The sequence below is a fragment of the Chamaea fasciata genome, unplaced genomic scaffold (assembly GCF_029207755.1).
Source record: "Chamaea fasciata isolate MVZ Bird 193981 ecotype frontalis unplaced genomic scaffold, bChaFas1.0.hap1 SCAF_6, whole genome shotgun sequence".
Taxonomy (NCBI): Eukaryota; Metazoa; Chordata; class Aves; order Passeriformes; family Sylviidae; genus Chamaea; species Chamaea fasciata.
This window is the reverse complement of record NW_027094091.1, coordinates 26,579,384-26,606,159: the sequence shown is the minus strand read 5'-3', so window position 1 is coordinate 26,606,159 and position 26,776 is coordinate 26,579,384. Positions and strand designations below refer to the sequence as shown.

The 26,776-nt window shown below is 40.5% G+C and overlaps 1 protein-coding gene across 3 annotated transcripts in view; it reads left to right on the top strand.

The window, feature by feature from the left end:
• LNX1 (ligand of numb-protein X 1) overlaps window positions 1-26,776 on the top strand; it is a 121,455-nt gene that overhangs the window by 74,790 nt on the left and 19,889 nt on the right. For 2 of the 3 annotated variants that reach the window (XM_066185742.1, XM_066185743.1), the window contains 4 exons: window positions 11,987-12,228; window positions 13,848-14,003; window positions 22,886-23,088; window positions 24,677-25,048. In XM_066185742.1, the coding sequence (XP_066041839.1) occupies window positions 11,987-12,228; window positions 13,848-14,003; window positions 22,886-23,088; window positions 24,677-25,048 (973 nt within the window). Of the gene's footprint in view, window positions 1-11,986; window positions 12,229-13,847; window positions 14,004-19,524; window positions 19,681-22,885; window positions 23,089-24,676; window positions 25,049-26,776 lie in introns of all 3 variants that reach the window. The other variant, XM_066185741.1, reaches the window with a different exon arrangement.

Here is a 26,776-nt window from a genome sequence, read left to right as displayed (position 1 = left end):
TAGGTGCCCAGCTGTACACATGATGTTTATATTTTAAAATTGATAGCAAGACCAGTCATTAGAGCTTGAATATTGAAATCTCCAAGGCTACAGTGTTGAAAAAGGGAAACTGAAGCTTCCTAAAGAACATTCTGTATTTTTTAATTCTGTTTCCAGTATTTTAGTTGGATGAATACAAAAATTAATGTGTTTTGTAACAGGACAGGATGAAATGACTGCCTCTTATCCTGAAGGGGCTTTTTAAAAATTGAATAATTAAAGAAAAAAAAAGCAGAAAGAAAATGTCTGAATGGGGCCTACAGGGCAGCCAGAGAGGGACTCTGCCAGGGACTAGTGATAGGACAAGGAGTAATGGGTACAAATTGAAAAAAGGAAAACTTAGGTTAGATATAAGGAAGAAATTCTTTACTGTGAGGATGATGAGACACTGGAAGAGCTTGCCTGGGGAGGTTGTGGATGCCAGCAGTATTCAAGGACAGGTTGGATGGATAAGGCCTTGGGCAACCTGGTCTAGTGAAAGGTGACCCTGTCCATGGAAGGTGGGGTTGGGACTAGATGGTCTTTTAGGTTCATTCCAACCTAAACCATTTTATGATCTTCTCTTATTTATACAATGCAAAATAGCATGAAATCTGAGAGAATAGAAGTGACTAAGAGAACCTAAAGAAACATATAACATCTGTAAACCAAGAATTATGAAGGAGCAACAGCCTGAGAAAATTAGGTTTAAAGGAAGGTACAACACAAAACTTGTTTTCTCTTCCTACTTTTTTTTTTTTTTTAACAGTGAGTACAATCGTTCACTGGAATAACATCCCCAGGGGTATAGTAGAGTTCCCACCACTTAAGGTTTTCAAGATGCTTAAGGTCAATCACTTCAGATAAGTTTTACCATTTAAAGTTTTGGAGAGGATGCTAGATAATCTCATCTAGGCTTCCTCTCCCATGAAAGGTTGTTCAACATGATCTTCTGGAGTCCCTTCCAGCCTAGGCTCTTCTATGATTTTATGGTACTTTTCTTTGCCAGGGATATCCATCTTTTATTGTTGGTAATATGGTACCCACTTCTGAAGGCATCTTTCGTCTTTAAGGGCTTTCAAGGTTGAATTCTTGCTTGCACTCTAATTTTTGTGTTTTATTCCTTGATTGACCAGTTATATTCTCATGATCAGAAAAAAACAATACACAGCTTTCCAGAGAGGTTCTCAGCTTGTATCTGAAGCCTCTAAGGCCAATACTTCTATACCCTGATGGTAGTGCCAGACTTTCCCCAAGATACTTGCTGGACTAAGATGAGAGTGCCTTTCCTGTGAACCTCTCTCAAATTCAACTGAAAAGCCACAGCAGGCTCTGAAGCAGGACTCAGTTTCTCCCTCCCTGTGTGCCAGTTTTTCATTTGGATCCAGCATTGGTCTCCCTCTTGCTTGATTCACTTCTCTGAATAAGCTTCAGCCGGAGGAGCAGAAATGAGCCTTATCCCAACCTGAGCTTTAGTGGTTAGAGCACTCCTGAAAGCAGAGGTGTGAGGGTGTGAGCTCCTTCAGCCTCCTCTGCCAAGCGAGAATGGAAAATGGTCTGCATACAACAGGAGGGAAGCCACACCACTGCTGTCTTGGGTGCTTTCCATGATATTGAACACAGCACTGCCTGTAGGTGCCTATGTGGGGAGAAGGGCGAGTGGATTGGGATTTTTTTTAGATTAAGGTAAAGGAATTCTGGTTAAAAGTATTTCTGATAGTTCTGTTAGAAAAGCGTGTTCCAAAAAAAAGAAATTTTCACAATTTTTACAGCATAAGTGAGCATTTTCTACTATGTGAGCTTTCAGGAGACTATAAACAGCATTCCAGCCATACTTGTGCTGTGGCTGGATTTGGACTATCTGAAGCCCTTAAATGTTTTTACAATGTGTTTTTATTTTAATGGATGGGTGAAAAATCTCACTGAAATATCTCATATTCAACTGGGTGGAACCCATAAAGCACAAGCAGTGAAGATTTTTGCATGCCCAATGGGTCTGGGGGGATTTGTTTTGAAAACTGGCTTGTGATGTCGCTCTGATCCACCCTCTTCTAGTCATATGTGCCAAAGAGAAGACTGCAATGCAGATTACTAATAGGACTGATTTGGGGTCTTTGTTGAATATTAGACATCAGATTTTATAAGGATATGGGAACCATTTGTGACATCTTAAGAAGCTACTTAGTTGTACTGGAAGAGATGTCTGCTTAAGACTCAGACAGGCATCTGACAGTGATCTCTGTGGTTTTTCAACTGCTGAGGTATGCTGAGACTTCCTTTTTTGTGACCTTCCCTATGAGGAAGCAAAGACGTGTTTAGCGCATGATATGTACCAAGATGTGTTAGCAATGTAGTTTAGATATCCGTGCTGACCTAAAAGGGATCTTATGTGACTTTTGGGTCACAGTGGTCAGAGACAAGTGCCACTAGAGCTAGACCTGTGGATGATTGCCCACAGCATGTTCTGTGAATAAGATGGTATAAAGACGGCATTTGTTACTTGCTGGATGTAACTCCATTATTTCCTATAATTTCAAATTCCAGTGGAGAGCATAGCAGTAAACCCAAGCCTTGGGTTGAAAACTTCTTGAAACTGAACACAGTGTTCCCTTTTTATTATATCTAGAGACTTATGGGCATGTGTTACTTCTTTTTGCCAACAGAAGCCTCACACCTGCTCTCAGTAGTGCTGGCTTGCTGAGTCTGTGACATAGCAGATATTGGAATTAGTTTTATTTTAAAAATAAATGCATGCTAAGTATATGTAAATACAAAGTTGCTGTCTGTCAGGCTTTTCTGTCTGTAGCTGCAAGAATTAGGGTTAAGCTGATCCTGCCAGTCTTGTTAAAAAACCAGCCTCATTTGTCCCATTGCAAACATATTTTGCTCGCTACATCATTCAGTTTTTATAGCATAGGTGGGGATAGTAGGAGGGGAAGACAATGCTGAGATATTAAGTTCCAGGAGACTAGTTTTACCTGTTGAATATAATTTGGTGATCAAAAGACCGAACAATAAATGTGAAAAGTATATGAATCAACAGATTGAATGCTTATTCTTAACGTTAATTATATATGTAGCTACATAATTTGAAAAACGTAGTGTATTGGATTGTGTGGTACTATGAGAAGGAGCATTGCAATGCCTCAAGAATTCCTTTGTCTTCACAGTTGTTATTTTTGTCACAGATAACCTGATTTTAGCAGCAATTTTTGAGCCTTTGTGTATATACGCTGTGATTTTCCTTAGGTTCATTTTTTAGTTAATGTTCTAAATGAGGAATATTTTTAGTGATCCTGCTTGTAGCTCTGTTATATACAATCTCAATTCCTAATGTAAAAAGGTTGTATTATCATTATTTTATTGGTATGAGGCAAAATCAGTGGTAAAAACTGCTGACTGAGTGCTAGTTCTTTGGGTGGTCTTGGATGGACTTGAAAAGTAGATATGAAGCTCAGAGCTGCTCATGGCAGGTCTTATGTTGCTTTCTAAATACCCAACTGATACACATTAGTTGTGATTGCTCCCTCATGCACAACTTCTGTCGATAGAAGAATGTGAAAATATCACTAAGTACCTACATTTTCCATGAAGAAAACTCTCCTTCTAATTTGTGTTTTCTCATTTTCTTTTGAAAAAATGTTCAAGTTCAACACTTCTTTAAGTGGTAAAAACTGAATCTTTTAAGTATGTTTTGTAGGTAATGATACACTTCTGAAAGGTGATGAAAGCACTTGGTAAAGTTTTCATCAAACTCCACTTCTGCTAAAGTCAAGAGGAGTTTTTAGTACTTCAGTACTTTAACACACCACTTGGACAGGATTAGTGGGTTTAAATCATGTATTATTTGTTGAATGCTGTAAGTATTGCAATCCATCAGCGAGGTTTACAGGCTCTCACCAGCTCAAAATTGCTAGTCCCACGTGTCTTGTTTTTCTCCCTTATTTTGCTCCAAATCTCCTAACCAAGTACTCCTAGGTTCATTGCTGTGTCAGTACCTGAGCACCTACCAGGAAGCAGAGAGTGTGCTACCTCTGTTTTCCTTGTTTGTGTCAGCTAGTGTGAGTAGATTGCATGAGATATGTAGATCACTGTCTGAGAGCTTCACTCTTTAATTAAGTTCAGTATAAATAAATACTGTTGTTGTTTTGTATCACACAAGATCACTCTGCTACTGTACATCTGGGCATCTTCTTTGTGATGACAAATGTTTGTTCAGGAGTAACTTAGGCAAATTAGTTTATTTGTAATCTAGGAGTAAATAATGAATAATACGCTGACAGCAGTCTTCCACCCTGCTTAGCTCCCCAGTATTGTAGTTCCAGGTCTACATTTGCTCTACAAGCATTACATTTAAAGGCATTATTGGAAAAGGTAGAGGTTCTAGAAGCAACTCAAGGCTATGCCTTATGTGAGCAGTGGGAAGAGTCTGCTGATGCCTTTGTGCATTCTCAGAGCATCTGTGACTTGAACACAGGGGAAAGGGGCATAGAAGGTGAAGCAAAAGAAATATTCACAAAGTCAATTGGGAACATTGGCTTGTCTAAAGTAGTGGTTATGTTAAGCAAAAACAAGGTGTGCTGACCTGTAAAAAAAGTTGAATTTCCAGCCTGGGTGCCAACTTGCCCATCTCAACTCCCTCTAGCAATTTACAACTCCACTTTCCTATATGTAAACCAGCTGAAATTTGTTGGATTGCTTTTAAGACTAGATATTGAAATTATAATCCCACCTTGAAGAAAAATCAGTACAGTTGTGGTTTCAAAATCATCAGTGACAAAATAACGGCCTGAAAGGAGTGTTAGAAGAGAAAGAGAATATGATCTGGACCAAAAATTTGTACTTAGTCCCAACAATAACTGGGGTCATTGCACAATAACCCAGCCATGATTTTTGTCTGCAATTGTGGGCCACTCATATTGTTTTCCAATTTCTTCCAATTCCCTGTTCCCATGATAGATGCTAATGGGCCTTTAAAAAAGATTTCATAATAGACCTCAAGATGGTGGCTGAAGTACAGCTTTCTGAGTTTTAAAGAGAAGAGGGAAAAAATCTTAAACATGACCTCATGTTAGATGATACTTTGCCAGCATGCACACGAAATTTAAGCTCTACATTATATTGAAGATCAAAGATGTGTTCCAAGTTCTTTCAACTCTCCTGAAAACTAGTAGGAAATATGGAGATTCCCCCCTTTTATCAGTATGAGCAGTCAAATATGAAATAGGTATTTGGTTTTCATTGAATGTTTGTTCAGTTTGTGTTCAACTCCAAGTCTTTGTCCATTGGCAGTTTTGAGAACTGTGGGGTCTGAACTCTGAACTGCAATTTTGTTCTTCATCAATGCAAAATACTTTCAAGGGCCTGAAACATGATGACAAGCCACTCTTGCTTCTTCTCCTTAGCAAACAAATCACAGAAATGGGAATGTGTCACTATAGTTGATGACTAAATTATAATTATCAAGAGTTCTCAATATTTTTCTTCCTCATATGCTTAGAAAATCTTACCTTTTCAATCTGTGAGAACTATAACTCTTTTTTCTAGCGGTGGACTCAAATTCATACAGAGTAGCTGACATGGAAATATAAGTATACAGATACTCCTGCACACGTTCCTTATATAATGCACAAATATATTTTGTTTGACAGCACCTTAGTGCAAAAGCATTGTGAAAATGACAGCCCTTCCCTGGGGTCAGATCTTTACAGACAGAACAAAGCACACTTATAGGGTTTGCTAGAAAGGTAGTTTTTCAGAATTTATTGAATTGTGATGTCTTCATTTATACAAAAAAAATGTGGAAAAAACCCTTAGGAAAGCATAACAGGAATACACGGAAATTAAACTGAAAAAGATAAATATGTGAGAGGTTTTCCTGTCTTGTGGGAAAGTATTTAAGCTAAATAACTTCAGCTTAAAACAATAAATGTTATGAGGACCTTTATAAATATTTAGGTACTAGTAATGCAGAAATACAGAATCACTATATCTATTACCTGCTTTTACTATAGCAAAGGCCTCTGGCTGAAAATAGAGAGCAAATAACATGAGAAAATCTCTCTGACAGCTAGATAGAGAAGCCATTTGCCTCATCTTAGCTTCTATCATAGCTATCTCTGCGCTGACACCGAGAAGGGCAGTGTTTATGGAACTGTAGGAAGGAATTGCTGATCCTCAGCCCTCCAGAGGCAGCAGGGATCATGCCACTGGCCTATGCTGCCCTCCCAGCCAGCCCTGATGCCCCAGGTGTCAGGAAGCTGTCTCTAAAAGGCTTTGTGTACAGGGTTATTGAAGTGAAAAAGCAGTAGTAACTGGGACAATTTCCCACTTAAGTGAAAAATATGCATTTTTTCCCCCAAACAAGATGGCAAATCTCTGACACTGAGAGATCATCAGGGAGAGAATACCCAAGTGCATCAATGCCAGGGTACAGAGTGCACAGAACAGCAGTGGCAAGCACCTGGAAATATTGCTGGCATTATGAAATTCATAGTGCAGGTGCAGATCAGCCTGTTTATAGTTGCCTGCTTAGATATGGGTTTTGCAGCCTGTCTTTCAGCAATGTTCACTGGAAACTGTATTCCAGAAGTTAAAGCTTTGTTTTTTACATGGCTTATTCCCTTCTTTATTATTATTGAGTAAGATTTAATGTAGGCAGAACCTTCCTAGCCATAGCTGATTATTACAGTAGCTTGAGGATTGTTCTTGACATGAGACAGTTCTTTATAAAAAGCAGAGAAGGGACATGCATTAAAAAAAAAAATCAGGTACTTATGAAGCTTCTTTCCATATGCAACATTCACACAAAAGTTAATCCTTGCAGGAACTCAGAATTACCGAGGAAAAATCATTTCTGTGCAGTGCTCTGTTCCAGGATTGATTTCCTTATATAGCAGAAAAAGAAAAAAAAGAGAAATTTTGCAGATAGGACCTGGATTCACAGAAGCTAGTTTTCTGAGCAAGGATGTTACAATGTCATCAAAGAGCAGCAGGGTAGTGGTCACCTTCACTGCCAAAGATACTGGTGTCTCTGACCTCTTAAGCACCAGTATGGTTGGACTGGATGGGATTATGTATTTGCTGCATTTTAGCTAATATCTGTGACATTACATATAATGGGAGTTCAGGTGCCTTGCTTCTTTTTCGTATTTGACTCCGTTTCTTGGTGCACTGTTGGAAAAAGTGAGATCAGAAGAGTAGATGTTATCTCTGGAGTCTCAGAAAACTTTAGAGTTTCGTTTTTGGCCTGAAATCCATGTGTTTGGTGTTTGGGTTATGTTTGGACTACTGTCGCTGCTAATGCACACATGGTGTGAATGGTTCCTGTGGAGTAGGAATTGTCAACACCTTGTAAGTCAACCTCTCTAGTTAAACCCCATCTCTCCTTTCTTCCCAGGAACAGCAGAACCTTTCACCAGGGTCTCACGAGCGAGGTTATCAGCACCAGGTTATCCAGGATGCTCCTTGTTGATCAGCTTTGGTTTCTCCATCATCCTTTCCACTGGATTAGTTTATGGATGCTAGAGCACTCAGGGAGTTCATATAATAAGGGTATGATACACACTGTAGATACTTTGGACCCCAGCTTGTTTCAAGACCAAATTACACAGGGACGAGGCTGCTGCAGTGAGACCACAGCTGAAATATACTTGTCTACCCTGTTCAGGGTAATGTGCTGGCTGCTTCTGCACTAAAGTAAAATAGGTCCAAAATATAAGTAGTGCTGGAAGTGAGGTTGAGAAAACACTACTGGAACTGGGCAGGGAAAGGGTTCCTCCTCTGTTTATTCGTGTCGGGCCTGGGTCACATTCACTGTGACTCTTCAGATTCACTTTTTTCCCCTGTTTTATGACCAGGTGGAGATTGTGAAGTGACACAGAAGGCAAGGCATTTTTAAGAACACATGCATTATAAATCATGGAACAGTTTGTGTTGGAAGGAACTGTAAAGATCATCTAGTTCCAGTCCCCCTGCTGTGGGTAAACATAAACAGATTTTTTTACCTGTGGAATTGTTTTGTTTAGATCACTAAATCTGTGAAAAAAATCCATGCAGTTGTCCTTGCTTGTGTTTTGGCTTTACATTATTTCCCTATGTCAGCCTGGGTAATTGAAATCCTTGAGGTCAATTTTACTTTCAATTCCTCCTTTGCTGTGCAAGTCAGAGATGCTGCAAGGAGAACTCTCTTTTCAAACCACTGTTTTAATTTGAATTTCAAATGACATGGATATGTTTCTGTTGGCCTTGAGTTTAACTGAAGGTTGTTTTACAAATGAAAGGACCAAGTTAAGGCAGCCACAGGGTTTTGGATTGCCTTACTCTGGCTCTGGGGGTGTGCTGCTCCTGAAGCCTGGAGTTCAGAGTCTCCCTTGAGTGTGGAACAGGGTGCAGGGCAAAGATTGCCCTGTGGCTGCCAGTGTTGATACCGGCCAGAATTGCAGCCCTGGGTGAAATTTCAGCAGCCACCACTGCTCTCATATCGCCCAGTGGTTAGCTCGTACAGCCAGAATTTCAGAAAGCAGATATCTGCTTCCGAAAAGAGGCTGTGCAAACAGAAGAAACTATTTTCTCAGTTTCCTATATGCACCTGGTGACACTACTTTAATGGCACAAACTGTACAAGACACATTATTCATGTCTTTTTATCTCTCTGGGGTTTGGCCTTCAAATTGTTTCAGTATCGTACGGATGTACTCGCTGTCCAGCATGACTGAGAAGGAACATAAATCTGTAGTTCACCTTGGCTTGCAGACAGTGTTGAGTTCACTTTCTGACTGGCTGTGTTAATCAGGTATCCCACTCTTCCAGCTGCAAATCAGGCATTGTGTTTAATACTCACAAATGAGAGAGTTAATTACTACTGGCATGTAGCTGTTTTATGTTCCTCTCTTTTCTGGGAGCCAAATCCAACCATATGGAAAAATGTAGCTTAGACACTATAAATATGATTCCACTTAGACAGTCATCTCTTCTGTTTTCTGTTATCACAGCAGTGTCAGCACAAGCAAAACAATGAAAGTGAAGAGCTGCTGTTGCAAATTTTATTACAAGTTTGAGGTCCTGGGACTTTTTTTTTTCTTCTTCAAGGACGCTGTGTTAATCTGAAGAAAGAGGGCCTGATTTGTGTTCATTTATGCCTGCCACAATTATTTAAGAAATAGCTTCAGTGATTATACTTGAAGAGCTCTGGTTCTTCTTTAACTATTTCTGGCAGAGCTAGAAAGATATGCTTTGTGCTTTGTATCATGACAACTTGTCTTCTCCAATAAGCCACATCTTAAACTGTGTCAGTCCTCTCTACATTCAAAGTAGCTGTCTTCTGTTCATTGCTGTTGGAATGAAGCTGTTGACTGTGTGTCTGTAGTGCAGCCAGCAGCAGCAAGTGAGATTTCCACAAAAAGGGAAGGCTGTAGCAGTGAACTGCAGATGGGCAACAGGCAGTGATTGAATAGCTAGGAATCTTTGTGCAGAGCAACTTCTGATCTTCATATTGATCTTCATAGAACCTACCAAATAAAAAGAATCATTGGCATTTGAGAGCCCACTTTAAGGCTGGTGTTCTAGTATCAGCCACTGAAACTTTACTGACATGGGAAAAACACAGACAAATGAAATAAAATGAGGAGGAGTAGTAATATCTCTTATCCTATTCTGAATTTTTGCAAGGTTGTTGTGAAGCAGAGAATGTCTTCTGAGAGCAGGAAACAGTTCTTCCCAAAGCCAAGTCTTTGTGTTGGGTTTTTAGACTATTTTTAAACTATTTTGTCAAGCATTCATTGGCTGGATTAGCAAATGTGACTTTACTGCAAGAGGGAGATGTCAAGGATGGGTTTCTAAAACGCTGTGTTGAAGAAGTTTAGGTGAGTAGCAAGAGGGAAAGGCCTTTATGCTTCTGCTTCCCGTGAAATCTAAAGGAGAGCATCCTGCCATGATTTAGGGTTTTGGAGGAGTGAGAAAATCTGGAAAGAAATAGAAAAATACCTGCTTGCTGTGAAGGCAGGAGACCTCTTTCCTTCGTGATTACTGTTGCAGTCTTGCCTTGCAATGGGTGCCTCGAATAGCTCTTCATTGGTCTTTTGAAGTATTTGACCAACCTTCTCTTCCTTAGGAGTATTTTCTTCTGAGATGCCTCATTTGCTTGTGCAAAGTTTCAGAAATAACTTCTGTTACAGCCATTCCTAGCCAAGCCTTAAAGAAAATACATAACCCTTACACAATTGCATCAATATGAAAGAGTTTGGTTTGGGTATTATTCCCCCTCTTTAAGATAAAAGTTGTCAGAAGTTGCATGAAGTGATGGCAAACCATAATCTAGTGCCAAAAAAGGGTTCCAATTCAATTGTGTCATCAAAAGTCAGTACCATGATAGAAATTAAACTGCGGCTCTGAAGCTGAGACAGAGAGCTCTATGACATCTCCTAGTAGCAACTTTCTGTCTCAGGAACTACTTCCATAATCATTTCTCTTCCAAGTCTTCTTTTCAAGACGCTTAACCCACTAGCGTTGTGTACTGTATGTATTATGCATTGCCTTTTGTGCATGCCATATATTACTAAGAGCTTTCTATCCCTAAGGGTTTCTGCAGCTATTTCTGTGAGTTTGTCCTACAGGGCACTTTCATGAAAGTCGTCAGTTAGCCTGTGCTATGAAGAAAGGGATAATAGTAACTGAAAGTAGGCCAAGCTCATTAGATTAGGATTAAAAGGCAGATTTTTTTTTTTTTTAATGCACCGAATGTGGTTCTAGTGGGTGGGCACTGGGCAGAAGTGGTGCTGGTGAAGTCACAGATGCTGCGTCCTTGGTCACTCCATCTTTTCAGTTATTTTATAGCTTTAATTGAATACTGACTCATGAAGACTACAGTGACCTTTAATTTCATTCAAGTGACTTTTTTGATGAGTCTTAAAAAAGAAATGCCATGCATGGTCCTGTCTTTGCTGTCTAGGATGAATATAGAGCAGATAGTTGGAAGCATAACTAAGTTTGTTTCAAAGCAGTCTTGTAATTTTCCCCTTATAATGCTGTATCTTCAGCTCTTTTGGGAACATGTGTTTCTCCAGTAGAAACCAAGGATTTTCCCCTGGAAGTAGTTTAGAACCTGCCTTGTGGTCCCCAAGCTGGTGTAGTTCCAGGCTGGCGCAAGGACCTTGGCATGAGGACCTGGTCCCAGCCCCTTGGTGGGAGCTCTGCACTCCCTCCTTGACTTTGGTGAGGCTGCAGGGCCAGTGGGGCCCCCCATCCCCACTTGCACCTCTTCCTCTCTCAAGGCAATGACCTGCCTATTTTAGTGTCTCAACTGAGCTGGAATGGCAGAGTTGGCAACTTCATCTCTGTGGCTGAATATGAAAACAATTCATCAGATCCAGTTGAAGTAGTAAATGGTCTGTACAGGCACCATGTGGGGCCTGGGTTCCTGCAGCCCCCAGGTGTTCAGCTCCCACCTGGAGCCCTCCCTTTATTGTTTATTCTGGTCTCTACAGTGCCATGCTCCACATGTGACTACTTTGATGGCCAGGAGGGCTTTTCAGGAGGCAGGACTGGGTAAGGTGCCTTTTATTTCACTAGCAGACCCAGAGAAGCTGTCAGGCTTCACCTTGCTCTCCTTCGTCAAGCAGAAGCAAGTAGGAAATTACAGACTGTAGCCTCTGGCTTAATTAGCCACCTGCTATTCTTGTCCTCTTGCATCCACAGTAACTATTTATACACATAAGACTACTGACAAGGCTGAGGCTCTCTATTTTACTTTGACCAGCAGTACCCTTCCCATGTAAGGTGGTAACTCACCTCCTTTGAAGCACATACTGGCATTTTTCCCTCTTGTTAATCATCCATATTTCACTCATGGTCACCATGATCATCACAGGTTGTACTCCAAGTGATTCCTTGGAACCAGATGATTTCCATAAGTATGCAAGGTTTAAACAGAACTTGCTATCATGTCTCTCTTTCCCTCCCTTCTTCTTAGATGTAAAGGAGCATCCCACTATGGCCTTACCAAGGAACGGAAGAGGCGTTCCCAGGACTGCTCTCCAGACCATGGCTCCAGCTTAGCAGTCACTGCCCTGGGCCCTGAGCTCTCAGCAGCTGCAGCCATCGCCTTAATGACAGATGAGCCAGGGCTGGTGAACCCGGCCTTCAGCCCCACCTCAGAGGACAGTCAGCTGGGTAGCAGCCCTGGAGACCTGCACCGCAGCAACCGCAACAGAAGTAAGAGCCAAAAATGGTGCCTTCAGAGCTTTCTAGCCCCTTGCAACATGCATTTTTTCTGTTAAATATATGTCACTGGAGGATTAAAAAAACAAAAAGAAAAAGGGGTGGAGGAAGCCAAAGCTTTCATTTTACATGGTTTATCAAACTGCACACTCAGTGACCCAGTAGATTTGAGGTGGAAAAAAATGTCTTGACCAAGGGCAGCATCAAGCTGAAGCTGGACTAACTGTACACCTGTAAACTGCAAATCTTTAGAAAGATTATTTAGGTAAGTCAACTCAGCTGGAAGATTAAATGTTAAGTGTAATGGGCTGGGGAGATGGTATAGCGGGTAATCTCTCTCCACTAAATCTTGGTGGCCCAAGAAACCCCCACAGACATGGGCATCTACCCAAAATCCTGTTGGGAACTCTGTTTCTCATTTGCCATGTGTTTTCAGGAAAAAAAACAAAACAAAACAAAACAACTTTAAGAATTGCCTTAGGAGCTTGGGGGACATCTGCCAGCTTCTTGGGAAGGTGCAGTTTGGAGGAGCTGGTCCTGCTGAAATAACAACAGTCAGGGATAAGCTGTATCAGAAAACTTTGCCTCGATCTTTCACCTTGAGACACTGCACCTGTCTCTGATGGGTGCCATGTTTGAAAAACATGACCTGGCCAAAGCCAGAGTCAGAAGTGTTAGCAGTGAGTTCAAAGCATGTATTTGAGGATTCTGAAGCTAAAATGAAAATCCCAGCTTGTGCGCCGCCAGTTGTGTGTTGGGAAAATGGATGAAGGGATGAAGAAAGACTAGGAAATGAGAAGTATTATCCTTTTGTTCTGCCAGGGTTTGGAGAGGTGAGGAAAGGAAGGGTGCATGAAGAGAGAACCAGAATCTCAATAAATTCTGTCAGTTTTATTGAGTGTAGAGGCCACAGTCTGGTTTGAGGGAATGTTGTATTATTAGATTACAATATTTGGCTAGCATGCAGAGCTGGAACGGACAGAACAGCAACAGCCATGAAGATATTTTTAGCAGGATGGAAAAGAGTGACATGTGTTGATATTATAACTTTTCTTTTGTATTGCCATACCTGAGTCAGAATATGTGATTTTTTTGATCCCTCCCACCTAATAATATTTGAATTTTTTGTCATGAAATAGTTGGCAATCGTTGGTGGCTTTAGAAGCATTGCAAGGTTTTGAGGCAGTAGTAGTAGTCGTGGGGATTTTTTCAAGATGACTTTTTAATGACTTCCAGATCTTTTTGGTCAAACGTGTATAGCTTGGGAAGGGCAGTGCTTCTTCCTTTTAATTGTATTTTTCACAGGATTGCTGCTGATTCTGTCTTGATGGAGGGTTATTCTTTCCAAGGCTTCCACGCTCACAGGAGATTGTGGTTGGCAAAACAGACAGGAAGGTGGCAATTCGAGGGTGTGGGACTGAGGTAGAGTGATTGTACCCAGATTCAGGTGGGTGCAGCCTTGAAGTATCAGCGGGACTTGGGGGCAAAGGTGAAGTACAGGCAGCCCTGATGCTGATGTTATATCCCATCGTATGCTGAGGGCGACAGAAATGCTGTGGTTCTAGACCAGAACTGCTGAACTGTATTGATTTGGTTTCTTCCTGCTGTTGCAGCTCGACACTTTGAACGTTCCACTATAAGAAGCAGATCCTTTAAAAAAATAAACAAGGCATTCAGCGTTCTTCGAAGGACAAAAAGTGGAAGTGCCGTTTCCAACCAGACTGACCGGGAAAGGGAGACTGTTGGAAACTCTGCTGCTGGAGAGGAAGGTAATGTTTTGTTCATCTTGTGTTATCACTTAAAATGGAGTAGGAGGCCCTACCCACTTGGGAACTGGATATCCATGACTGACGTGCCTTTCATGTGGTGGGCTGTGCATGTTTAAAACAAACAAACAAACCAAAAAATGCAATCTTTCCTTGTTTTCTTCTTTCAAAAGATGTTACTGACTGGCAGGCAAGAATATTGCTGGGGTGTGTGAGACCTCATGTAGGGCTGTTCTGGCAACAGCCTGGATGCTATACCCAGCCCAGTATCTAGCCCACGGGATGTAGGATCTGGGCATCTGGGATCTATTACTGGAGCTGTCACTGATTTGCTCTGTAATTTTGTTCAAGTCTCTTGATCGGCATGTGCCTGTCCCTCTAAAGCAAATGGATTACAATAATGATACTTTAGAGGAACTTAATGAGTTTTGGCTAATGTTTATGAGGCACTGGAAATTCCCAGTGGGAGGATGGTATGAAAGTGCAGAGTGCTGTAATTATTCCAGCATTTCTGTGGGCTCCTTTATTACCTCAGCCAGGCAGGTGATGAGGTAAGAATGCTCTGCTCTTAAACAGCAGGGAGAGGCAAGTTTGTGTGATATATGTCAGGGATGAGGGGTCTGACAGGTAGTAACACTTAACATTTGGCATTCTCAAAGCAAATGTTACTAATCAGTTTGGACCATAATTATGAAACAATAATGGCATTCATGCATCAAGAGGAAGTGATGATAGAGTGGGAATCAATGTCTCAATTGAGGTCTTCACTCAGCTTATTATTCCTTCGCTTGATGCCTCAGCACCTCATGCCTCTTCCCAGATCAAATTTCAGGATGCAGGCTTTAAGAATACAAAATATCCAACTTCTTTTTGCTTTGTATTCAAGTTCTCATTGAAACACACACAAAATAAGCACAAAAGGCTGCCAAATGCTACTTTTAGGTGTCATTGTGATGCCATTGTGAATAGTGGTGAATCAGAGAACCATGTTCATTATTCTTCTGCTTTATTTGCTTATTCCTCGAGAAGAGTTTCACTATGCTATTGTGTTCTTGGTACTTACTCTCCTACTTCACATGCTAATAGAGCCAAAATAAAACCTGGTATTTCAAAACTGTGAACCTTTTCCATAAAAGGGATTTGAATATACTCCTTGAACTGGAAACATCATGAATAATTTTACTATATTTTCAATAATTTTTAATTTTTTAAATTAAAAAATAGTGTTTTATTATTTTTCCCCAAGTAAAATTTTGCAAGTAAATTGTTTATATCTCTGTTTGAGCAGGCAGATATATTTCTCATTCCATAGCAACTCTTCAATCCACTGTAAGTAAAAGCTTGCCTTTTTTTGGAATGAGTGAAATTCTCCATGCTTCAAGTCCATATTTTTAAAAGACATCTCTTCAGGATGAGATACAGACCACTTTCTACCTAGACATTTAGCTGACATTAGTAATAGTTCCACTGAAAGCTAGGCTTCATGTCCAGAGTGTGCAGGTGATCTGGATGTCAAGAGCACCTATACAATAGCCCAGTGCAGTCCAGATGTTAGCAGAAGTTAGCAGTAAAGTGTGAAGGTGGCACTGGTCTTTACATTTCCAGCAAATGAAAAGCATTGTTGTCTCTGTAAGGGATGTATAATGGCAGTCACTCCAGGGCCCCACTGGCAGTGTCAGGATTGTCATTCTCTCCTTGGCTCTGCTTGTGGTTTCATTCCTCTACACCAAGCACGCCTGTAAACTTCCAAATGTATTCTGCTGCACTGGAAAAACCAGGTAGGCCTATAATTACTTAATAAGCAGTTACTCTTAAGTATGAGATCACAGAAGCTGGGTACCTAAATTACTTTATTAATTACATTTGCAAAGAATGCATTTTGATTACACCATTCTGGAAATTGATCTTTAAAAAAATCCAAGCAAGTAACTTGAAGTGATACAAATACAACCTGAACAAAATTTTTTATTCTGTCCTTTTCAGCAGGTGCATTGTGTATGGCAACTCAAATGCTTTCTCTGTTCCTCCTTCTTGGAGGTAGAAATGAATGTACTTCTTTTTGTAGCAGTTATCATCATCCTGCCATCTGGGGGCTGGTTTTCTTCTCCAGTTCTGTATGTTTTCTTCTTTTATTTATTTTTTTAACTCAGCTGCTCTGAGCAGTCTGCAGCTAGAGTTCTGCTCAGAGCTGTTGGTCAGTCTTTAGGGATAGCTGCTGTATGCACTGCCCTGTGCTCACTAAAAGTCTTGTCTATTGAAGAAAAGGGAGCCCTGCATGTCTGTCTCACCTTTGCCGTTACACTCTCCTGGGAATGGAGGTGCTCCTGTGGGGGTGAATGAAGTGGTTCCTGACTTCAGAGGTCCCCACACCCAGAGGGGAAAGCTGCTGCTGCTGCTTTGCCCAAAGTTTCACAGGTTTGTGAATGGAACCACCTGAGGACACAACTCAGTCATGACTCATTGCCCCAGGAGATCAGACAGCACCTCAACAACTCTCTGGTGACCACTTTCCTCATCAGGTTTAGTCAGTGCATGAGGAGAATAAAGCTGAGACTATACCAGCCTCACAGTGAGCACAGAGTGATACAAGCCCCTTCTTGCTGATAACCTCTTCTTGATAAAGGACCAGTAAGATCATCTGGCAAAGCTCAATGTATAATTCATCTGACTCCAGTTTTCAGAATACCCCCATCTGAATTCATGTGTCTCTGTTTAACCTGTTTTGCCTGTATTTTGGTCAAAGGAGCTCTGGGAATGAACACCATAACAAGTAGCCATGTATTAGCCATCAACAACCCTTCATGCAGAGTGTGTAGGTGCCTTTAATCTGAAGCCGCTATGTTTGTTGAGCCAGTGCTCAACTGCGATATGACTGTGAAGGTACAAGACAAAATAATAGTTTCTGATGAGGGAGAAAAAACATTCAAATTCTTCTTAACTTGAAGCTGAATCTAGTACTGGTTTTGGAAAACTCTTTGACACCCAGGGACATTGTAAAATATGATGTATAGTATCAAATGTGTTTCTGTTATAATTACAGCAGAGAAAGAGTTACAGTCTAATGCTATCTTATATCTGGAGCTGGTAAGCCATCCTGAACTGTAGAGATCACTATTTATGTTTATATCCTGTTGTTTGATTTGTATAAACAGTGTTATATATATGTGGTCATTTTGGATTTAAATGATTCAGGCTTTGTTTCTCTGTTTTTGTGGCATTTTCAGTAGAGAATTGTTAAATGTCCAGACCAAAGAAAATGTTAGAAGTGAATGAAAAGTACAAACGCTAATGAGAAAATAGTTTGGGGGAAGGAGATGTTAAGATTTTCTCATTTTCGGTACTTTTTTATTTGCAAAATCCCATGCAAAGAAATATTTGTCTGCAGGCAGCACCCAAGCTTGTGATATTTACCTGAGAGCAATTTCATTAACAGCATTTACAGCTACAAATAGCTTTCCAGGTCTGAAGTAGAAATTTAGAAAATTTAAGAGTTTCATTCTGAGATGTGAGGGAAGGTGACAGGGACATGCTTATGGCACTGATGCATTTAAGATATAATATCTTTTGACTAGATCTACTAGTATAAATGACCTTGACAATCTACTTAAACGATAAAATACCTCCAAGCTAAGACTGCTCCAGCTTTGCTATGCTTATTTGTATCACTGTGCTCTTAATTTGGCTTTACACCTTAAATTCAGTTCCAAGAAAGACTATAGATATATGTACTCTTTACTCAAACTGATCTACAAATACAAGTTGTAAACCAGCTAATGTTTTAGGAGGAAAAAATTTCAGGTACAATTTAAAAAACCTCCATACAGTTTTAGAGTAAAATAGCTGTGGTTTTGACTTTCAAATACATTCATTGATTTCATTTTGCAGTCAAGCCATTGTAAAATTTAATTTAGGATTGCTTGAGGATGGCACATGTTTTTCGAAGTCAAACTCAGTCTCACAGTGGATGCAGTTCTACCATCTGTTATTGCTTTGCAGCAGTCAAGACCAAGGCAGCCCCTGCAGGCACTGGCAGAACCACAGAACAGGCTTCCCTCTTGTACTCTTCAGTGTGAGCCCTGTTGTATATTTGAGAGAGAGAGAGATATTATAAATACTTCAGTGTTTGGAAAAGTATATGAAGAAAAAGAATGTAAGGGAAACACAGATGGTATCAACGATTTCATGGCATTAAGGCTCTCTATGTGCAGGAAATAAAAAAAAAAAAAAAAAAAAAAAAAAAAAAAAAAAAAAAAGCCAGTGGTTTACCCAGCCCCAGGAGAAGACACTGCAACCCCACTTCTGTCTCAGGTAGGCTGCACCCACAGAAATCCCACACTGTTCCTATTTTTCTCAGATTTGATTCAGTTGCCATTCTGATTTCCCAAAACAGCTGTTACAGGGCTGGTTCCAAGTGCTCTGCTCTGGAACGATGAGCCAGGCAATTTCCCGAAGAAAGAGATTGTCTCTGTAGCATTTCCTCTACTGCAGACTGATACATTTGCTTGCTGTAAGTAAGAGTCACAACTCTTTAGGGACACAGTCAACTCAGCAACAGTTTCATTTTAGTTCTTTTGGGACTCCTTTGGTGAGAGGAATGTCCAGAAGCAAGAAGATACATTAGAACTGGCAACACGTTCTACCTGCTCCTCCATGGGAGAAACATCACTACAGAATTAATGGAAGGCATTAAATCAAAATTATGGCAAACCTCTGGGAGAATGACATGATAAATGAAAATCTATTGGGAAGGAAAATTTGCAGAATAAAGTTCCCCACCAGCACAAGGGCATGGACACTCACAGACACATGAATTTTCCAAGACTAGGTTACACAAGCTTAATTTAAATTCTGGTGTCCAGATGCTGGGAAGCATGAGTATGTGTTCCTGCAGATGGTCCTGTTTGTGGGGGTGAGCTGGCACATTAGTCAGGCTGCCTGATGTCAATGAGGACTTGCAACCACAGATACAAGTTTTGTTTACGGTGACCTTTGATTAATCTGGACTCAAGAGTCACAGCAAACATTGCACATTGTCACACTGAATCCTGGGAATGAAGGCAGAAGCTACCCTCATGGCAGCACTGTTGGAGGGAACATGATACGCACAAAAGTCAGCGGAAACCTGAGCACTGAAGGAATGCTACCATTAAATATTATAAACTGTGAGGAAAAAGTAGTAATCATACTAAAAATTTTGTAGTGCTCTGTCGTGGCCACTATACAATCAAATGCCCAGTATCCCACATTGTGCTGGATAAATGGAGTTCACTGTGCAAAGCTGGTCTCTCCTATGTTGTTATCATAATGTGATGTGTGAAAATATTGATAAAACTGCACACTAATAGTAACAGAATACTGCTTGAGAAACAGCCCACACAGCCTTTCTGAATGCAGGTGCATCAATGCACCAATTAATGTAGTGGCCGAGAAATCAAATCAGAGAACCAAACCCACTACTCTTCATTGGTGTTTCTGCCCAGTTGAACCAAAACCACTCCAAGATGACATTTTATTATATTGACAGATTCAGAATGCTCCATACAACCCCCCGTGACAAAAACACGACACTCTGTGGGAATACCTGGAAGAATCACCAAAAACAAGACGGAAAGTTTCCTTCTTTCTAGATTCAGCAGACCTTCAATATTTAAGAACTGGAAATATAAAATGGTAAAGAAAGGTATGCAATACTCCTGGGTTTTCCTGCTCTGGAAAACCTGACCAAAGAAAATGGAGAATTTCAAATAAGAGTGTGAGGGCTGGAAAATGGAGTCTGTGAAAAATGATACTCCAGCCTCACAATAGAACCTATATATGTCTGAAAGGTACAAGCCCTCAACTCAGTCGTAGTTCCTTCAACTGGGCTGCTGAGGCCCCAGTCATTGTATGCAACCAGGTGCTGAAGCAGGGTCCACCTTTACTGAGTATGGTCTATACATTAGAAATTCGATTTGAAGACATTGCTTTCTAGTCATGGCATCATCATGAAATACCCATGGTAAGTTTTCATCAAACTGCACACAATGTATGCAGAGTTTTTGGTGAAAAGGCAATTATGAATTTTCTTATTTTTAAAAAGTTTATTTGTATACTTTATATATTTAGATTGCCACACTTACCATTAGTTTGTCAAAATAGGCATTGACCTTTTGCTTACAACAATCTAGGTTGTTGGTAATACGAATGTCCATGTAGATGTCTAGAATGAAAAGAAGAGGCAAGTCTTCAATTAAGAGAGCAGAAATTAATGGATCATAAGGGAATTCTTTTGGTTGCTTAGCCCATCTGAGGAAAAAATATTTCTGTTTATTATGTATATTTGATAAAGAACAAATCAAATGAAGACAGGATGTGAGGCAGTACAGCCTGCCAACTATGAAAGGGTGGCATTAGAGACTTGCAGACTGGAAACAAAAACGTCTTGAAAAGATTTGGGTTGTTGTAGACTGCACATTTCAGAAGGAAATTAGACATTAAAAATTCCTCTAAAAGAATCTGCATAAAGTCATGTTGAAAGTCAGCCAAGTACTACTGCAACACTTAATAAATCGGGTAAGGCGTTGTTCAAAATACTAAAAAACCTATTTATGTTTATACAAATGTAAAGATGTAGGTAAGCCTCGTACAAGTGTAGAGACTTGTTCACTGCTACGTTGCCCTGATTTTGCTCTGAGATAATTACAGATTGAAGTTGCATGAGAGTGTCAATAGATTGTTCAGGCCACTATTCTCCATACAAGAAATGTAACTGGGTAATTCCTTTAGATGAATTTTTAGAACAAGCTATGGTAAAACGAACATCAGTGTCAAAAAGTGTAGTTTGTTAGGATGTAAAGTGAGAAGTAGGTCTAACAGAAGTAATAGAATACTTCTACTATAATAGAAGTAGGTCTATTATAGTACTGTTTTGGTAGTCCTCAATATATACACATATATTAATTTATCTGCATGCAGGGAAGATCTATTTATCCTGAATTTCATTTGTATTTTTACACATAACTACCCTTGTAGCCACACTGAGAGTGTGAAATGATTATTCTGATGCAGGGATCAGGCCACTGAGATACCAGAGTTAATTGCCTCTTTTCTTACACAGCAGTGGAGAACATTTGGCGCCTCCAGGGGTGATTTAGCAGGGGAATCACTCTCTTTGTGTGCCTGTGCACTGCAAAGGAAGACAGCAAGTAGATCACCAAACTGTGCATTTAAGGCCCGGATTTAGATCAAGTAAATCCACCCTTCAGGCTAGAGAGAATTGAGCAAATTACAAGCTGAGCAAATAGCACTTAGAAAATAGAGGAGCATGGGGGAAATGAAGCACCTTCCGTTCCTGAAACATTTAAGTTGACTGCAAAACTGAAGTAAACATGTATTAGCACAGAAACTGCTATTAGAAGAATAAATGGTTGAGTAAATGAATAGTTGATTATTAGGTTGGTGAAGGCTGTGTAGTTGTCTAGACAGACTTTTATTGCCTGTCAAGTCTGTGTAAAACCAAAGGTCGAAGTCTGTGCTACTGGTAGGTGCATTTTACAGACGAGGAGGAGGACAGCTTCCCACCCTGAAGAGATATGTTCAAAGAAGTGGTAAGGGATGCAACATGGTGTTTGTCCATTTTTTTTCCTGTTCTTTCTCTCTCTCTAAAGGATTTGGTGCCTTGCTGGTTTGTTGCCTGCTAATTCTGTAGTAGCAAATATTTATTCCATCTCAGATTCTGGTCTATTAAGTTTTATTTTACACTTAACCACTATTCATTAACACTCACTGTACTTTCATTTCTAAAATAGGTTATTGAAAAAATATTAGCAGTTAATTTTTTGACTTACAGGTTTGTGATATAACTGGATTGGACTCACATGCAAAAAGTTTAAATGCTTTCTCCCAGCTTTGGGGGATTCCAAATAATTGAAGGCTGCTATGCCTGTGCTGGAAAATTCACTGCAGCTTTTACTTCAACTTTCCTCACTGCTGAATATGGGTTAAAATTTTGAACTGATCTAGAAGGAAAGAAAGTATTAGTGACTTGCTGTGAAATCAGATATGCCGCTTGAAAAGTAGGGTTTGGAAGATGATACACTTATCCAGTGCATTATAAATACAAAAAAGGATCCCTACCCACCATTAATCTCTCCTCCCCACAGCCAGATTTCCAGGGCCAGCAGAGATCTTTCCCTCCAGATATTTTGAGCATACTGTGGTTTTAATAGACACATCACCGTAAGAACCACTCATTCCTACTTCCTAGAGTCTCATTCCTACTTCCTAGAGTTCAAGCAGTGATGAAAGGAGAGGGATCTGGTGGGGAAACTACTGAGTGCTTTGGTTTGTCAAAAAAATATTGTCCTTCTGATAGCTAAAGATAAATAAAAGGCTTTCTTGGATGTCACAAAACAAGAGCCCAGTCCTCCACTGTGACACCAAAAATGGAGAAAACAGGGCAATGTGGGATGCTACTGCTGAGATAAGGTTTACAACCCAGCACAGCAGGGATGATGTTTGTTGAGGTGCCCATGCCCATCTGTTCTAGGGCCAGCAAGAAACTGTGGCCTGGTTCTTAGGTGTCTCTAGTGACAAAAAATGTATTTTATTCCCTTAAAATATTGACATATATAGCTGTAAGTACATTTCATCTCTCTGGATTACATCAAAGGTTTAAGTCTTTATTTTGTGGGGGGGAAAAGGAAGTTTGAATATATTAATTGTAAAAAGATCCCTTCAAGACCATTCAGCAAGCTTACCTATCCTTTCCTTCCCACTTGGTATAAATCACATCCATGCATAAAACCTAGCTTGACTAACTTGCAGGTACTTGAGGTTGTACGGTGCATGTTTCAACAAAGCGAAGCTGTGTTGTCAAATAAACACCTTACAATATGCATTTCCAGGTTTTCCCAGGTTGTATCACCTGATTCCCGATGGGGAAATTACCTGCATTAAGATCAGCCGTACCGATCCCCATGAAAATCTGGCCATTAGGATTGTGGGAGGCAGTGAGACCCCTTTGGTTCACATTATTATACAGCATATATATCGAGATGGGGTAATCGCCAGAGATGGAAGATTGCTGCCTGGAGACATGATACTAAAGGTACAGTACTGTGGAGGTACAAGATAAAAATATCCTGGTGGAGAATAAGATGGTTTAAGTTGATCATGATGAGATTTGCAATGTTGCATGCAGAAAGACGTTCTAAAGTTCAGAATGTAAGGAACTATGATTTCCTAGCTTTTGCTGACCCCAGTGGTAGCTGAGGACACCTGAGGCATGCCAGGGTTGTGCCATGCCTTCTGCTTTATGTCAGACAGACTTGGCCAAAGGGATTTCCCAGGATCACAATCTGGGCATACGCTACTCTAGCAGTGAATAAAAATGCTTCTGGATGGTGGTTCCTGGCAGCAGCTGGATAAGCATCTACCACTCAGCTATGTGTTTCAGGGAGCCTTTTGTCCTGGTGCCAGCACGGAGCAGCAAAGTTAATGGCACTACTAAGAAAAAGCTGATCCTTCAGGGCACATCCAAACTGCGCAGTGAAGCTGTGACTGTAGCACGGATGGGCCCAGCCTAGCTCTTTCCAGCTGTGGCTGACTGCCCAGGATTTACCAAGGATTCCTGTGAACTTCAGCCCCATCCTGGTGCAGCTCAGCTGTTTGTGGTACCCAAGGTAGCAACTTAAAGCTAGTTGAGCTGTGTCTCTCTGGGTGCAGTCCTCCCCACCAGACTGCAGCAGAACCGCCCCACTGTGCCCACATAAGCCATCTGCAAAAGCAAACACCAGCCAAATGCTTTTGTCCATGTTGAGGAGTATTTCTCTTACATTTTGGAGATGTTTCTTAATACTTAAATGGTTCAACCTGCGCAATGTAAAGCTACATGGAAATAACTTGTCTGATTCAGGTTTTCTAGCCAGTGATGAAATACAATCTTTCAACTGGTTTTCATTTAGCAATATAAAATGCAATGCCTAGTCACTCTTACACATATGAACATGATGGGATTGACTGGAAACTCTTTTTTCTGCTTTCTTTTCCTCAGCCAAATTTACAGTTTTACAGTTTTGCTGTCATCAAAATTAAATCTTACCTGGAAAACACTAAGAAAAAAAGGAAAGTCTGATTCTCTGGTGTGGTAAATCAGCATAATTGTTAGTAAATATCTAGGGCATTTAAACTTCTACTTGAGGCTCTTTCCTTCTTTGTAATTAGAGATTCATTAGTGAAGAATTTTTTTTTTTTTTTTTTTTTTTTTTTTTTTTTTTTTTTTACTGTACCTAGAACAGCTGGGAGATAAAGAAGAAAAGAAACAGCAGGAAAACAGTGGGAGTGAAAGGAAAGGCTGGCAAGGCAATTTGAAATCAGAAGCCTGTGGAATAAAACTAAGATACATGAAAGGATATTGAAGCTTGGGAAAGAGCAATAAGAAAGATGAAAACTAACATGTATGTCTGGAGAGTATCAGGGAGAAAGGGGAAGAAAAAGGACAGAAATTGTCTGTGCAGCTTATCCTTTTCTTGGGGGGAAGATTTTTCTGCACTGCAAACTTGGCCTCCTGTGTGACACAGTTTGAAATAGCACATGTCACTTCATATGAAGACATCTGTGTATACAGATCTACCCTCCTCAGTGCCAACTCAGAATAGACCATCTTTCTGCTGCTGATTTACACTTCTCTCTTCCAGGTAAATGGCATGGATATCAAAAATGTGCCTCACAACTATGCCCTGTCAATCCTGAAGCAACCCTGCCACGTGCTCCGACTGACGGTGCTCCGAGAGCAGAGGTACCGGTGCCGAAACAGTGGACTTTCCCTTGATGCTCACTGCAATAGGGATGACAGCTTCCACGTTGTATTAAACAAGAGCAGCCCAGATGAGCAGCTGGGAATAAAGCTGGTCCGCAAGGCCGACGAGCCAGGGGTATTTATTTTCAACTTGCTGGAAGGCGGCATGGCTGCCCGTGATGGGCAGCTGCAGGAGAATGACCGCGTGCTGGCCATCAATGGGCACGACCATCGCTATGGCAGCCCAGAGAGCGCAGCCCAGCTGATACAGGTTTGTCATCCCCAGTCTAACCATGGGGTTTGAACTGTGCAAAAACCAAGCAGTGTTTTTCACCATCCATTGCAAAACACCAAGTCTGTGTGTTTGGAAGAGGGAAGGAGTCAAAGTTGGATGGGAATTTACTCCTCTGAATGCTCCTTGGTTTTACTGTGGGCCGAGTGTAAACATGGGCATGGACTGTCACAGAGGTGCCTGCTACCATCAGGTTTTGGAACATACAGATCAATGCAAACCTCTGTACACTCTGATCATGACCAGAGTGATGGTAGCTGCCAGAAGGCATGCCAGCCTGCACCCTGGCAGCATGGGTTCTAGCAGAATCTTGACTCCTCTGGCTCAGAAGGAGTCACAGTGCTCTCTGGTTCAGCCCTGGAGCAAACGATAGTAGCCTAAGCCAGTGGATGGCATGTTTCAGGATGAACATCACCCTACCAGACTCAATGATTTCCCATGGATGTCGTTTACACCTGAAGGTAGTCCACACCTTATAGACATTTCTTACCTAAATCTAGTATATGGAAATCCAGATGTTTTGGAAGAATAGATCTGTAGCTGTAGTTTTTATTAATCTCTGTTTTGATTCATGTGGAGTCCTAAAAGGGTGCTAACACAGAATTGTCAGACAAAAAAACCCCCGTGCCTTTCTCAGCTACAAAATTGGTCAGCTTCTGCCTAATTTTCTCTCCAGAGCCAATATGCCTTTTTTGTTTATAGACTATGTTTTTAGAAAACGTCATCATAAAAAGCATAGTCAAGGATCTTTTGTTGCTTTTTTCTCATATTTATACCCGTTATTATACTTGTGCAATTTTGAATTTCATTTGGAGACATGTAGGCTGTTCACATATTGAAGAATTTCATGGGCTTCAATAACAAGATGTCAAATCAGTCCAGCTGCTTGTTCTTTCTGACAGGTATTATCAGGGTGATATCAGTCACACTGAAACAAACAGTCAAATCCATGCATTTTGTAGAAAGGAGTCCTCTGTCAGCATAGATTCACAGTTAGTTGTAGCCAACTTTTTTTGTGAAGTTTATAGCATAGGTAAAGAAAATGTCATCCTCTTACATAAGGCCAGTTGATGAAATTCTGGTCCAGCATCTTTCTGGATTACCTTATGCAGCTCACTAACTGGGAACTGAAGGCAGAAAGGGGAAGGTTTAAATTCTCTGAGGGTAATAAGTCTGGAATGAAAATTTTTCTAGAAAACTATTACTCTTGGCACAGTTCTTTATGGCCACAAAACAAGGCATCAGTGCTTCATAAGCAAAAAACACGTGAGATGAAACGGAAAAAATTACTAACAAGAGGATTCACATACAAGTGTTTAAAAGTGTAACTAAAGCCCTTATTGGTCTCCAAAGAGTGGATGTTATTTATAATAATGCTTGAAATTTACATCAGTCCCTGGGAATTTAAACAAGCCCATCAAAGGGGGAACTCAGGTTTCCAAACAGCCAGGATTACATTGCATTGATGTGAGCTCTATGCATCACGTTTGTCTAATGCAAAATTCCTGGAACCTGTGTCTTTTTGTTATGTTTTTCATCAATTATCATTTGCCTTTCCTGTTTCCATGTTATGCCAGAGAAAAATCTTCATACTGAAGCCACAAATGTTTTGCATTTGATTCTTACACGAAGGGCTATTTCACTGTGTCCTCTGATTTCTCAACAGCATCCTTCCTGCCTGTTGAGAGCTCAGCATGTCACTTGCAA